At 45.7% G+C, this 15,405-nt stretch overlaps 1 protein-coding gene across 1 annotated transcript; it reads right to left on the bottom strand.

The window, feature by feature from the left end:
• Positions 1–11,707: 11,707 nt before the first annotated feature.
• On the bottom strand, positions 11,708–15,151 carry Rpl7 (ribosomal protein L7). The gene is made up of 7 exons (XM_038347614.1): positions 15,015–15,151; positions 14,161–14,338; positions 13,773–13,939; positions 13,250–13,387; positions 13,040–13,149; positions 12,166–12,375; positions 11,708–11,772 (listed from the first exon to the last, which is right to left on the bottom strand). The coding sequence occupies exons 1-6, from the start codon at positions 15,062–15,064 to the stop codon at positions 12,167–12,169; spliced, it is 852 nt and encodes a 283-aa protein (XP_038203542.1). The 5' UTR covers positions 15,065–15,151; the 3' UTR covers positions 11,708–11,772; position 12,166.
• Positions 15,152–15,405: the final 254 nt, after the last annotated feature.

Genomic DNA, 15,405 nt, shown 5'->3' with positions numbered 1-15,405 from the left:
GTGGCCCAGGATGGCCGAAAACTCACAAAGTTCCAACTCAGTCCCTCAAGTGCTGGGATTACAGGTGTGCACCGCCATGAACTGCTAAGAGTTAAAACAGCCCAGCGAGAATGAGCTCGACATGGATTGAAGACTGGAACTCGGACTAGGAAGAGGGGGTTGCAGGTGACTGCGGCTGTTAGCTGGGCTTGAGAACAGAGTTCAAAGGGACTGAGCTAGAGTGGAGATTGGCAGGCAGAGAAACACTGTTTTACATAAAACAAGCCCAGCAGGTCATCCAGTGGACATTCACAGCCTGGAACCAAGACTAGAGGCTGGAGAGATGGCTTAGCGGTTAAGAGCACTAACTGCTGCTCTTCCAGAGGACCAGGGTTCTGTTCCCAGTACCCATAAGGCAGCTAACAGCTGTCTCTGACTCCACACACAGATAGACATGCAGGGAAAATACCAATGCAAATAAAATAAAAAACAAATTATTTTTTAAAAAAAGCTAAAAACTATTCACAGACGAGAAGGCCAGAAACTTTGTTAAAGTTGGCAAAGGAGACTGGAGAAAGAGAAGAAAGCCAGAAGGGCCTTTAAGATATATGTGGGGCATGAGGATGAAGAAAAGGCCGAAGAAGGGTGACCAGACAGATAACCTGAGCATCACGGAGGCAAGAGGCCATATCCACATGTACAAGAATTAGTGGGAAAGACATTAACACTGCTCACTGTACCCAGCGAGACGACTGCCCCCAACAACTGCACAGGACTTTAAAGCCCACAAAGCACAGCACAGAGTAAAGGGAGCCTGCGATTATTCTTCACTTTGTCCCCTGATAGTCAAACACTCATAGGGCCGTGCCTCTGACTCTCATAAGAGGACAAAAAAAACTGAACTTTTTTTTTTTTTTTTTTGGTTTTTCGAGACAGGGTTTCTCTGCAGCTTTAGAGCCTGTCCTGGAGCTAGCTCTTGTAGACCAGGCTGGTCTCAAACTCACAGAAATCCACCTGCCTCTGCCTCCCGAGTGCTGGGCTTAAAGGCGTGCGCCACCACTGCCCGGCTAAGAAAAACTGAATTTTTAAAAGACTTTTAAGTGTTCAGCACTCTGCAAACAGAAACTATGATTTAAGTTATTTTAAATAATAATAAACATTTACCCCTCGCCACACCTGCCAATGACAAAGGAAATCAAGCCCTGCTTGATGGCGCCCTTATAATTGGGAGCAAATGGGAAGAGGATCAGTTCAAGCTATGTAGGGAGTTCAAGGTTAGCCTGGAGGCCATGATCTCTCTCCCTCTCTCCTCTCTCTCTCCTTTCTCTCTCTCTCTCCTCTCTCTCTCTCTCTCTCTCTCTCTCTCTCTCTCTCTCTCTCTCTCTCTCTCTCACACACACACACACACACACACACACACATCCCAAAAGAAAATGCAAGTCAACACTATTTTTTTGCTTATTTGTTTTTTGTTTTTTGGAGACAGGGTTTCTCTGTAGCTTTGGGGCCTGTCCTGGCACTCCCTCTGTAGACCAGGCTGGCCTCAAACTCACAGAGATAGAGATCCACCTGCCTTTCTAGTGCTGGGATTAAAGGCGTGTGCCATCACCACCCGGCAAGTCAAAACATTTTTTTTTTTTCGAGACAGGGTTTCTCTGCAGCTTTAGAGCCTGTCCTGGAGCTAGCTCTTGTAGACCAGGCTGGTCTCGAACTCACAGAGATCCGCCTGCCTCTGCCTCCCAAGTGCTGGGATTAAAGGCGTGCGCCACCACCGCCCAGCTCAATACATTTTTTAAAAGCAAAATTCTACCAAAAATGTTAATGTACGCAATCCAACTCAGTAGTTTTGTTTCTTTACTTGTTTTCCTTCCTGTGCGTGGTGTGTCTGGGGAGAGGGCGGAGGTCATACATGCCGCAGCTTGCGTGTGGAGGGCAGAGGACAACCCTGTGGAGTTGGTTCTCTCTTTCCTCCTCTAAGGAGTCCTGGAATCCAAGACATCAAGGTTGTGCTGCAAATGCCTTCATTCACGGAGCCATCTCACGGGCCCTACCCCCACCTCGGCAGTTCTGTTTCAAGGGGTTTGCTCCACAGGGCTGTTTCTTTGTGTGAGAACGGTGTTCATCATTGTGTTGTTTGTAAACGGGAAAACTGGAACCATCCTCAGTGGAGATTGTATAGGTTACACTATCCGTGACCAAAATCAAAGGGGGAAATGGTGGAAAAGCGTGAACACTAAATGTATTAAAAAGTAAAGGAAGAGATAGGAAGTAAGGAAAGTCTTTGTGTCCTGCTCAGGAGTCAATGAGTCTCAAAATGCCATAATGTAATTTAAAAAGCACAGAGAACCTTTTTTAACGAGAGTTTTATGAATCACCATTCTAACATTTAACAGGGTTACATACACTCACAAGCATATGACCCAAGACCTGCGGTTCTTTTGCTTCTCGGAGGACAATGACCTAAAACCATTTGTTTGCAGAGTTGTTTGCATTTGTCCCTATGGTTTCCCTGAGGGTTATGACTCCAAAAAGGCGGAACAACTAGTGTGGATGACCAGTGCATCAAGCAATCTACCTGCCCAGCACCATTATTTCCTCTTATCTTTAGAAGCTAATGAAAATAAAAAATGCACCCACAAATATGGGCACATCAAAAATTAAACAAGACTGAATTGGCAGTGCAGTGACTTCTGGTTCATCTAGCTGAGTCTACGTGGGAGAAAGGGGGACAAATGGAAGTCAAACTAAGTAAATGCATCTCTAGTCCCAACCTTAGGTTTACGCTCTGGGAGAGGTGAAGGGCAAACCTGTAAGGGTGTGTCCAGTAAACACTGGGTGCTTTGCTTGAACAGTACCTAACAGGTGTGGAAAGAATTTTCATGACTTCATCCTCATTTCCTGCCATTTGACCCCACAAGTGGAGTAGGCTTGGTCAGGTCCCCATGCCCAAGCCCTCTGGCCGAAGTGTCACGAGAGCAGCTTTGGAGTGGCCCACGTGGCTCTCTAGACATTCAGTTTCTCCTTAGAGTTAGCCCTTCCTGCCTCCAGTCTGGAGCCCTGGTTCCCCGAACTCACCGTCCCCGCAGCTGCACCGAAGAGATGGGCTTCTTCAGGTGCCGGACCCACGGCACCAAGGAGGTCGACTGGGCCAGCGGGGGCAGCGGGCAGCGCGGGGGCCAGCGACGGCCTGGCGCGGACCCGAGCCCTCGGCCCAGGCCGGCGGTGGTGTCGCGGGACTGTCCGCTGCGGCGGGGCGGGGCGGCCGGCAGCCTGCTCGCACTGGCAGCACTCTCGGGGCGAGCATGCTCGGCGGCCGGCAGCCCGGCGACGCTCGGAGCGCAGCCGCCGCTCAGCACGGCCCGGTCCTGCCGGGCCAGCGAGCGCTTGCCGCTGTGGCCCCGCCTGCCTGGTGCGCCGTTGGTTGCTAGGCGCCGGTAGCCTGGGGCCGTCCCACTGAGCTCGGAGAGGACAGCAGCCGAAAAGACCCGGAGACAGAGTACCGCGCCAGAATGGATGCTGGGATGGTTAGGAGAGCAGGGCAGGGTACCGGGCCAGAGTGATGCTGGGATGGTTAGCAGACCGCTTACACTGAGAGCAGGGAAGGGATCCCGCGTCAGGGTACCAAACTAGTTTAGATGCCCGGAGACCGCTTACACTGTTGCCACCTCTGGGTCACTGCTGAGAGCGGAGCTATGCAGAAAAACAAGGCTGGCTGACATTAGTCAGTCCTGACACACTTCCAATGGTAGGAGAGAGAATGGACAGTTGGACAAGATGGAATTTGGCTTCCTAGGCCATTGGCACATCAGTTGGTATCAGCCTCATTTTTCGGATTCAAAGTAACAAGACCCTTTCAAGTATTTACCTTAAGAAGTCTAGCACCCGCAACTACTCAGTAATTTCAGCATCAGCCTGCCTCGCTGTTCAACACACAGGATACCAGTCCTCAGGGCCTCTGGCTAAGAAAGCTAATTCAGAGTTCACGTTCATTGTCGTTGTCCTTGGTTTCTCAGTCCTCCTCCACCGTCAGCCACATTCAGAGAGTACGGTTTGGTCGCATGTTCCATCAGTTCCATTCCAACTGGACTTGGTGGTCTCCCGTTAGATCTGTCCCACCGTCTCAATGGGTAAACGCACTCCTCACGGTCCTGACTTCCTTGCTCATGATCTCCCTCCTTTTGCTCCTCATCGGGACCTTGGGAGCTCAGTCCCAGACGGCAGGACAGAACTAACGGGAGACCACCAAGTCCAGTTGGAATGGGACTGATGGAACATGCGACCAAATCGGACTCTCTGAAAGTGGCTGATGGTGGAGGCTGACCGAGAAGCCAAAGACAATGGCGATGGGCTTGGTCTCTACGACATGGACGGGCTCTGTGTGAGCCTTGTCAGTTTGGTTGCTCACCTTCCCTGGACCTGGAGGGAGTTGGGAGGACCTTGGACTCAACATAGTGTAGAGAACCCTGATGGCTCTTTGGCCTGGAGAAGGAGGGAGTGGGGGTATGGGTGGAGAGGAGGGGAGGGAAGGGGGAGGAGGAGGGGAGGAGATGGCAATTTTTAATAAAAAATAAATAAACTGGGAAAAAAAAGAAAGCTAATTCAGATTAGATCCGATAGAGAAACTAAGCCCTCGTGTGAAACTAGGGTCAGTGGATCTGGGCATCTAGATGGCGGATCCGTCTCCTAGCACACACCAGGCTCTGGGTTTGGTGGTTAGCAAAAAAAGGGGGGGAGGGCAGGGTGGCATGTGCCTTGTAATCCCAAACCCTGTGGTGGAGGCAGGAGGATCAGTTCAAGGTAATCCTGAGTTCAAGGCCAGTCTAGAATACGTGATATCCTGTCTCCAATAAATACATGAATATGTATACTTTATATAAATAAAAGAATTCTTGACAAAAATAAAGATAATGAGACATATAGGATTGGGTTGCATATTAACTTACTAAGGGGAGAATTTAGTGGGTAGAAATTAAGAGAAAACATGTCTGGAGATGATCTCAAAACCAATTATAAATTCAGTTCTGGAGTTGCAAAGTAGAGAATCACATAGAAGAGATTATGTGGATTAAACAATATGCTAGGATTCAAACATTTCTTCCCCATGCCCTCTTGGCTCCTGCACCATACAAACTCTGTCTTTCCCCCAACTGTTCTTTTGCTGGGTATCTAAATATCTCCCATAAATGCTTTTGCTTGGTTGGTTTTAGTTTTTCGAGACAGGGTTTCTCTGTGTAGCTTTGGTAGTTGCGCTCTAGCGCAGGCTGGCCTTGAACTCACAGAGATCCACCTACCTCTGCTTCCTGGTGTTGGGATTAAAGGCGTGTGCCAACACTGCCCGGCTTATTTGTTTTCTTAAAATTCTACTGCTAGGTGGGTTGGTGGTGGCGCACACCATTAATCCTAGCACTCTGGAGGCAGAGGCAGGCGATCTCTGTAAGTTTGAGGCCAGTCTGGTTCCAGGACAGGCTCCAAAGCCACAGAGAAATGGTGAGGGCACAGTACCTTCTTTCAAGAAGGCACCTTGAACACTACAAGCTCCAGAAAAACAAATGCCACATGGAGAAGGGAAGAAAGAGAGCTGCCATATTGCCCCCAGGCAATTTATAAGGCCCTGACCCATCCATGAGGACAAAACCTTCACCCTAACCACCAATAATCTTGTATCTCTTAATGTTATTGAGCATTGTTTCAACAAGGATACAGACATTCAAAACACGGTAGAAACAGAGGGAGTCAAAAAAAAATGGATCACATACTCTTTGCCAATGACATGATAAACCAGAGGCCACCTCATTTTACTTTCACTATCTCTCCTTAGTCTTTAAGTGTGTGTGTGTACATGCATGCACGCACACTTCACATGTGTGTGTCTGAATGCAGGCATGTTTGTTTGGTCAGAGAACAAACTAGGCTATTGCCCACCTAGGTTGAGACAAGGTCTGTATTGTTTACAATTGTCTACACCAGGCTAGCTGCTAACCCTGCCTCCCATCTCCCTGTAGGAACAAAGGGATTGCAAGCATATTCATCATGTCCCAGGTTTTACACGCGGTCTGAGGCTCCCAGACCCCACACTTGGGTAGCAGGCAATCAGCCCACTGAGCCATCTCCCCAGCACAAGCCTATCCACATCCCAGTCAGAAGAAATGACAGAGGGCGAATGTGAAAATAATTCCCACAAAAGTGGCAAACTCACATATTTACTTAGATTCTTTAACAGAATGAGAAATGCAATTATATTCTAGCCAAAAAAAAAAAAAGTTTTTCTCGTTTGAAAACAAAAGTGATTCTATCTAAAAAGTAAAGGGTACCTAATAACTTTCCACATGCAGCTGGTATAAATATCCAAACAATTGCTGGCATATAATGTTGAGAACAAGTGACTGGTGGTGCTCATCTGTAATTCCAGCCTATAGGAGGCTGATGGAGGACTGTGAGGTCAAGGACAGTCTGGGTTATGGCAGCCTGTCTGACTGTCTTTTTTTTTTACATAAGTTAAAGACATGAGATAGCTCAATAGGTAGAAATACTTTCCAGGGCCTGGTAAGCCAAGTTCCATCCATCTGTGATCCCACAAGAAGGCAGGAAGGGCATCCAGGGGTTTTCCTCTGACCTCCACAGGTGCACTGTGGTAACGTGAACATACACATATGCAAAATAAATACAGTATTTAAAACAGTAAATTGGGAACCAGCGAATGGGAAAAAGTGCTTATGATGCAGGCTTGATGATCTGAGTCCAATCCCTAGAGCCCTCACAAAGGTGAGAGAACCAACTCAAGATCATCCTTTTCCCCAGATGGATCCATGTGTGTGAACACACACACGTGACCATACACTCAGTGAATGCACACACATGCATGCCTAACACAATAATTGAAATTTTAAAAACTTACTGGGTTTAATGGAAAACACTAAGAAGCCCAAGCAGTTCATAATTATTTCAACTCATGTATTAGAGATAGTATTAATATAAATCTGTATCTCCAGGTCCTTTATAAAATTTTCCAGTTTATAGAATATAAGCTGTGTTCCTGTAACATGTCCTATTATTAGGTCTCATTACTCCTATATGACTCTGTCTGATGTTGTGTATATGTGTGTAATATGTGCATCCACACACATATACACAGATGCACACTTCATGTTCCACCTTTTATCCTCTGCCACAATAACCACAATGTGCCAGCTAACCAGAGGCCTGGAATTTCAAATGTTATTGTTCTAAAGACAACTCATTGGATTTTCAGCAGGCACTGGAAGCCTCAGCAGCGCTCAGTACGACAGTCCCAAGGCAGACAGATCTGTCCAGTAGGTGCCAGAAACCTGGGAATACTAGGGCCCTCTATTGAGAGAGACTTGATAACATTCAAGTATATGGAGACAGAGGACTCTGAGGAGAATATGAACCAAGAGAGGCAGGTAAGGAAACACTGGATGCTTCAGTGCTTGATATTGGGACTGGAAATGGCTTTTCTTGGCAAAAAGTTAGAGGGCTTGTTGGTAACTGGAACGGATGACTGCTACAGCAACTCAGCTTTATCAAGTTTTTTTAGAGACAAATAATCTAGTGTTCACTTGAAGGCAGGAGGCTGGAATCTTTCCACAACGCTGTCTGAATTTCCTAAGTAATAAGTTTTAAACCAAACCACAAACGTTTCTGTGTGCTCATGCGCATGTGGGGGTCGAAGACGTCAGGAATTGGTCCTCCCTTCCACTGTGGGCTCTGGGGTGCAGATTCAGGCTAGGCAGCAAAAGGACTACTGAAGTCATGTCTTCATCCCAACAATGCAAAGGGAAAACTGTGAAATCTCTCTGGGGTGCTGAAAGCAAATGGCATTTTTTTTTTTTTTTTCTAGTAACATCAGGTAATTGGACCACGTAAGATTTGTCAATGTGATTTAATCCAAGACTTGAACTTCTTTTGCAAGAGTGCATCAAACACCCTTGCATTAGACTGTAGTAGCAGCAATTTAAAAACAAACAAAACACACTATGCTTGGACAAAGGTGGCAGCATTCCAGGTGACACACAGTGAAGTACCCCAGCTACAGGCACTGAATGCGTATGAAGAGACATGAACACATATATTGGTTGGCTTTTAGAATCAGTTAAGAACAATTCGAAGTTTTCTTTTGTATTTGCAGTATATTGTCTTGTTTCTATTGCAGTAATAAGTACAACGACAAAAAGCAACACGGGGCTGAAAGGATTTCAGACAGGAACTGATTCAGAGGTCATGGAGGAATGCTGCTTACCAGCTTGCTCCACCTTTTAAAATATATAAACCATCCAGGACCAAGAACCCGAGGGGTGGCACTCCCACGATGATCTGCGCCTTCCCCCATCAATCATTAAATGCACAGCAGGCTTGCCCACAGGCCAATTTGGTTGTGGGAGAGGCATTTTTCAAGGGGCGCCCAAAAATCCCTATTCACAAAATGACTAGTGTCCACAAAAAACTAGCCAGGATATAAAATTTCCTTGTTGACTTAAAACAACCTCCTGAATTGATTGCTAATCTATTAAAAAGCTTTAAATCAGTTAATGAATTTATAGAAAAGGGGTGTGAAGTGGCTACAATGCTCCAGGAACTTTAATCCCACTCTAATGTTACTTTACAGGGTTAGGAATCAAGACTTACACTGAGCGGCTAGGAAGAGCAACAGCTTCAGAACTGACAAATGCTTGCGAAGGGGGAAGGAGGGTGCTTCCCAGGGTTTCAGACTCAAGATTACAGTTGACAAGGTAATTTGGGCGCCCCTTTGTGAAATTCCCTGGGCCTATGAACACCATAGACTGCAGATGTATTTAAAGACCTTGAGATGGGTAAACTACCTTGGCCTATTAGAGTGGCCTGACATCACAAGGCTCTTACACGGCTGGCCCAAGTTCAATTACTGGTAACTCCATAAGCACAAAGGCAACTTTAATTTTAAAAGCTTTATTCATATGCATAGGTGATTTGTCTGTAAGTGTTGCACATGCATGCTGAAACCCTGAGACTGGAGTTATAGATGTTTGTTGAGTTGCCGTGCGGGTGCTGAGAATTTAACTATGGTCCTCTAGAAGAGCAGCCAGTGCTCTTAACCACTGAGTCACCTCTCCTTATTTTACAAATAAGACATAAAGACAATAGTTTTCATTCTAAAGGCAACTATTTTCCTTTAGGATCATGTGTCTGCTGACACCTTGATTTGCTAGTGAAACTCTTGACTTCCAATCTCCAGACCAGATCCTCTTGTCTGTTGGATGGATGTACAAGACCAGAAGCTGTTCTCTATCTAGTGTTGGACAAGCTAATTATGTGTTCAAGCTACACTTCCAAGCCGCTTGAGACAACTAGAAATATTTTGCCTTCATTAGCATCATATGAAGCTCAACACAAGTATTTCCCCACTTGACAGGGAGACTTTTCTTTACAGATGTAAAGTGTGAGTGCAAACTTCCCACAGTACATGTGGAACTCAGGGATCCATCTCCACCTCCAGCTGTTTGAGGGTGTCCTGTTCACCTCTGGGCTGCACACTCCAGGCTAGGGGGTCCACAAGCTCCTGGGGGGTCGACTCCCTTGTTATAGGAGTGCTAGCATATGTAGCCCACTGCATACATGGGCTCCTGACAGGTTGTCTGGCTAAGGCTGTGCCACAAGTTCTTCTACAGAGCTACCTCCCAGGCCCCAGACTTCAGAAGTCACTGTGGAGATGGAGCATGAACTCAAACTCTCAGCTATGACCACAAGACTTTTTAAAATGTACTAGGAAACAATGGCTAAGTCTAGCAATTGCAGAAAACAGAAAGGTGACCCTCGACACCTGACAGAACTTTCTTCTCTGCTTATCTTGGTCACAATTCTCTATTTTCCTGTAGTTCCTTTCTCACCCACTGGTTCTGAGTGTCTGGTTTCTACATGCAACCCCACCCCTAACACACACAAAGTACAGGACATCTGCAAGAGGAATGCAGTCATTCTCTTTGTGTCTATTTCTTCATCCCAGGCATTCCTACGTGTTAACCTATGCCTGACTTGCTGATTTCCTAGTTTACTAACTTGTTCATACTCTTAAGAGTATACCATTTATGACTGTAGCAGTTTCTGTGAACATGCAACTTCTCTAAAACATAAAAATTGTAGCTGCAAATTCACAAAATTCAGGTTAAAGCAGTCAATGGACGACATATGCTTCAAGAAAGGCTATCAACTAAGATCCTATCACAAGACAGCCCTAACACTTTGATAAAGACCAGCACCCAGCAGTCTGCTGTATTCTTGACTCTCATCTCTCAGAGACCATCCATCACCCTCCCTAAAGCCTGGAAACCAAAGAGGAACCAACAGTCGTTAGTAGAAAACAGACCATAAACTCTGGCTCCACCTGCTCAGACACTGAGCAAGGGGTTAGGTATGGCCGAGCAGTCATCTTGCGGAGGATCCAGGTTCAGTGCAGCACCCACACCACGTGGCGTGGCTCATAAGAGCCTTTTAACTCCTCTCACAAGTACCCAGATGAGCATATGCTTTTTCTGAGATCAGGTCTCACTGTGGAGCCTTAGCTGGCACGGAATTAAGATTCACCTGCCTCTGAAGTGATTTAACCTGGATTTCTCTCCACAACTCACTCTCAATTCAGAGAAATTATCTTCCAGGACCAAGAGATGAAAACTACTCAAACCATTAATTTCTCCAACAGTGCCCCCAAATTTAAGTCACCTACTTGACAATACTCTCAAGACTTTTGGTACAACTAATGAAGACCAAAAATCATTTACTATGTTTTATGTTACATTCTGAGGTAGGTAGGTAGTTAAAAGTTGCTGAGGGAGGGACAGTCATATCCCTTATAGCCTTTAAACTGATCAGGGCAAGTAACTACATCCTGTGCTCGTGCAGACAACAGAATTAAATGCAGTAGGCAAGACACAAAGACATGAAAGTGCAAAGACTTGTGAAGGGGTTCAGGAGGAATTAGAAGACATCATACATGTATATTTAAAAAAATCTTTTAGGGGCCTAAGAGACTGCTCAGCAGTTATGAGCACTGGCTGCTCTTCTAGAGATCCTGGGTTCAATTCCCAACACGCCACATGGCAGCTCAGTTGTCTGTTAACTCCCAGTTCCAGGGGATGCAACACCCTCACACAGATATACATGCAGGCAAAACACCACCACACATTTGAAAATAAGAAAAAAAAAATCCTTTAAATCTTGCTCACCAATTTCACTGCAACTGCTTTAGAATTCATTCATTTAAAATCAAAAACTAAAAGTATCAAGATGGAAGAAAGTGCTAGAGATGGCTCAGCAGTTAAAAGCAGTGGTTGCTCTTCCAGAGGTTTGGAAGTCTCAACACCCACATGGTAATCCCATGTTCCACGAGCAATATGCACATGTGGTACATAGATACGCACAGGAAAATGCATTCAGGTGTTAGGCTGCCAGGAAAGCCAAAGCCTAAGATGCGGTACTTCAGAAGTAAACGTCCAACACACTGAACTTCTGCCATTTCCCTAGAAATCACAAATGCTCATGAAGTTTCTTTCACTCATTTACTTAAGTTAAAAAAATGACTGTTTTCAGAGAAAAGTCTTCTAACAAATGGTTTCTCACAACATATAACCTGGAGCTGGTTTTGCATTTCACAGGCTGTTGATACGACTTAACTTTTCATATTCTAGGATTGCTACTACCGTGGTAGGCCAAAGGCAGGCCAACAAAGACTCCAACACAGTTCAGTTTGCCAAGCTGTGACTGTTTTATTAACTGACCAGATTACAAAAATACCATGGGCAACACCTGAAAAGAAAAAACATACACAAGTTAAAGACTACCCTCCAAGCTACAAGTCAACATCAGTTATAAAAGAACATACTTCACCAAAGGCAGACAGAACCCTTCATATCAAAAAAGATACATCCAATCAACATTTAACAGAAAACATTCAAGATTACACGTCCCAATCGCTTCTCGGCCTTTTTGGCTAAAATCAAGTGAAGATTACACGTCCTCCCTGAAAACTAGTTCTCAGCCAGGCATAGCGACACACGCCTTCAACCCCAGCAACTGCAGGGCAAAAGCTCTGAGTTCTAGGCCAGCCTCATCTACACAGTAATTTCCAGAACAGGTAGAAATATGTAGAAATCCAGTCTCAAAAAACAAGACTAGTTTTCTCAGGACACAATCTCTCACCTTAGTTCATCCGTCTAATAAGCCTGTTTATCTGGTCTTCCCTATTGCCAGCATCTCCACCTTCCACAAAATGAGTTGTCTTCTTCTTCATTCCACCTCGTGGAGAAGATAATTTGAAGGGCCACAGGAAGTTATTCGCTTCCTTGAAGCGTTTTCCAACGGTATAGATCTCATGAATTAGATCCTCCATGCAGATGATGCCGTATTTACCTGAAAAACAAATCGAGTCTAGGATCACCCATTTTATTTTATTTACCTATCATTTTTTTTCGAGACAGGGTTTCTCTGTGCAGCTTTGGAGCCTGTCCTGGAACTTAATCTGTAGAGTTGGCACCACCACCGCCCAGCTATTCAACAAATACAATTAAAGGCAGAATTAAATGTTATCAAATAAACAAGGACAAGTCAGGCACACACCTTTAACCCTACCAGTTAGCTGGGAGGCAGCAGCAAGCAAATCTGAGTTCCTGACTCAGCCAAAGATACAACTGAGACCTTATCTCAAAAATAAAGATGCGTGAAGCCTCCTTGCATTTATTTTTCTTAAAATCATCAAGGAGTTTGGGGATCATGTCATAGAAGCCAGACAGGGAAAATAGTTCAGGAGATAACACTGCTTGCTGCACAAGAGTGAGGACTGGAGTGAACCCCCCCCCAAAAAAGACAAGCTTGGTGGCCTGCCTGTATGTAATCCTAGCACACAAAAACACAGGACAGACAGGTCAGAATGCAACTCTAGGTTCTAGGGACACAGCCACACCGCGTAGCGCAGAGTGGCCTCCACCCGCAAATATACAAAATAAAAGTAAAGTGTGGCTGGAAAACATGACCTTGATCGAGCACCAACCCCTTTCCCCCAAAACACATAACCTACCAAGAGATCGAGCAATCAAGGAATTATCTGTCAAGGCAATTCTCTTCTTATGAATTTTGCCATAGCCGCGTTTGTAGATGAGCTCATTTACTGACTTCAGATTGGGGTACCTGAAATAGAGAAACCAGGGAAGTATTCAGTCAGAATACAGCCATTGAAGTATCTAAGTTCATCTTGTCATATAACTAATCCCCCAATCAGAAAACTCACCCCCATGCAATGTATGGTTCCACAATCCTCAGCATGTTAATTGAAGCCTTGTTGAGCTTGACAAAGGTGCCGTTGAAGATCTGCCGAAGACGGAGAAGCTGCAACACCTTGCGCACCTTTGGGCTCACACCATTGATACTGCCACAGAAAGAGACCAAAAATGTTCCTGCAGCTTTTACCATGATTTCAAATGTCAGGAAATTAAACCACAACAAGACTGTATGCAAGTCCCAATAAATAGACTTAACACTACTACCAACCCACCTTCTCTTTTGATTCCTGTTATACAATAAAAGACGACCAAGCATCTATTTTGTAGACATCTTTACTACAATACTACAGCATATTATAACCTTAGAAAACTGCAGACAACTCCCACAGTGCTATCAGAGTGGACAGCTCAGGCATGGGTCTTGAAAATAAACCCTCAACAAATCCCTGGTCCCCCTTTTCTAACTACACTTATGATACTGTCAAGGTCTCTGCAGCAGGGCTCCTAGAACAGAATTTCCCGAGAACTTACCCTCGGATTCTGATGACGAAGGCCAGCTTCGGTTCTGCGGGCACATAGAAGTTTCCAGCTTTCCTTGCCATCCTGGCCATGCGAATCTCCGTCCGGTACATCTGCCTGTACTCCTTATGATAGTGCTTTGCCTTCTCATAGATGAGCTTCCTCTGGGCCCTTCGCAGCTGAAAACCATGGCAGTTACTCACACTTTAGCTCCCAAACACAGAGCTCAGTGTCAGCTCTAGCAAACTGTCTCGCCACGGTACGGGACAACTTCTTAAAAGGCAGATTTTCACAAGGACCTGCCAGAAACTCTTTAGCAATAACCAGGACGAAGCAGACCAATGTACTAACATCTCACTCCATTCTCAGTTCCGACCAAGGGCCCCCAACATTTACTTACCGACTTCAGGGCAATCTTCTTCCGAAGGCGCTTCACCTTCAACTCTGCGAAATTCCTTCGCTTTTTCTTCAGCGTTTCTGGCACAGAAGGAACCTTCTTTTTCTTCAGGGTTCCTGGTGCAGCAGGAACCTTCTTTTTCTTCTGGGTTCCCGGTGCAGCAGGAACCTTTTTCTTCTCCCTGTCATTAGCAAACAGTACTGTTAACCGAAGAACCTTAGTGTTGTCTCCCAAACCCAGCAGATACTTAGTGCTATGCTGTTAAAACCGTCACCCATTGTCCTAGAATGTTCTGCTGAACATGCAGAGTTTAGATTTCCTCCATGTCTATAATATTTATCTTTCAACCCTTACACCTTAAAGACTAACACCTAAGACATTAAGACTTAGGCCTACTCCCAGTCATCAGTCCTGGCCTCTGATGGAAAAGCTGGCGAATACTACAGAAACTGCTACCACAGGACGTAACTTGCAGGGCCAAGGTCCCAGGACTCTAAAATGTTCTCCTGGTTCGAGTCTCAAGTTCCACATGTCGAAGGTGTGGGCCGATCGGCAAATGCCTAAGCCAGCTCTAGCCACGAAACTTCATTCCAAGACCCCTCGAAACGCACGACACCGCGAAGTGGACCTCCGCCCAAGCGGCGGGATCCGCACACATTCTGCCGCTTGCGGCCGGCGTCTCCGAGGCCTCCGCGCCTCGGCTGCCCGTGCCCCCCTCCTAATGTCACGCAGCGTCACAAACACTCAGACAGGCAGACAGTGGTGCAGGCTACAGTCAGACACTGGAAAAGTGAGACAAAAATGTCTCTAGTATGGGAGATGGAGGAGGATTCTAGAGAAGAGGAGACTCTACTTACGGCACAGCCTCCATGGTTCCAGGCAGAAAAAAAAGAGGAAGTCGGCGCATGCGCACTGTCCCCTTAAAGGTCCGCGAGCGCGAAGCCCCAGGCTTTATAGCTGTCCTGAGATAAGCCAGAAAAGAATCTGGAAATGAGCGCTCACTTTGCAGGCGCAAAATTAACAGTCTGACCTACTCACTGCCAGTCAACTTCAGGGTAAAACTCATGGGAAAACAAATACACTAAGTACATTTTTTTAAATGAGCACGACGTTGACACTTTTATCAGTTCGAGGCTTTAATTCCTCCAGGTTGCGTTGACAACATTAGGCTCAGACTCCGCGGAAACGTTAGACCCAAAAGTCACTTTCATGAATGTGAACTACAAATCCCAGCATGCATCACTCCAC

This window comes from Arvicola amphibius, chromosome 11, assembly GCF_903992535.2.
Source record: "Arvicola amphibius chromosome 11, mArvAmp1.2, whole genome shotgun sequence".
Taxonomy (NCBI): Eukaryota; Metazoa; Chordata; class Mammalia; order Rodentia; family Cricetidae; genus Arvicola; species Arvicola amphibius.
This window is presented reverse-complemented; position numbering and strand designations above follow the sequence as displayed.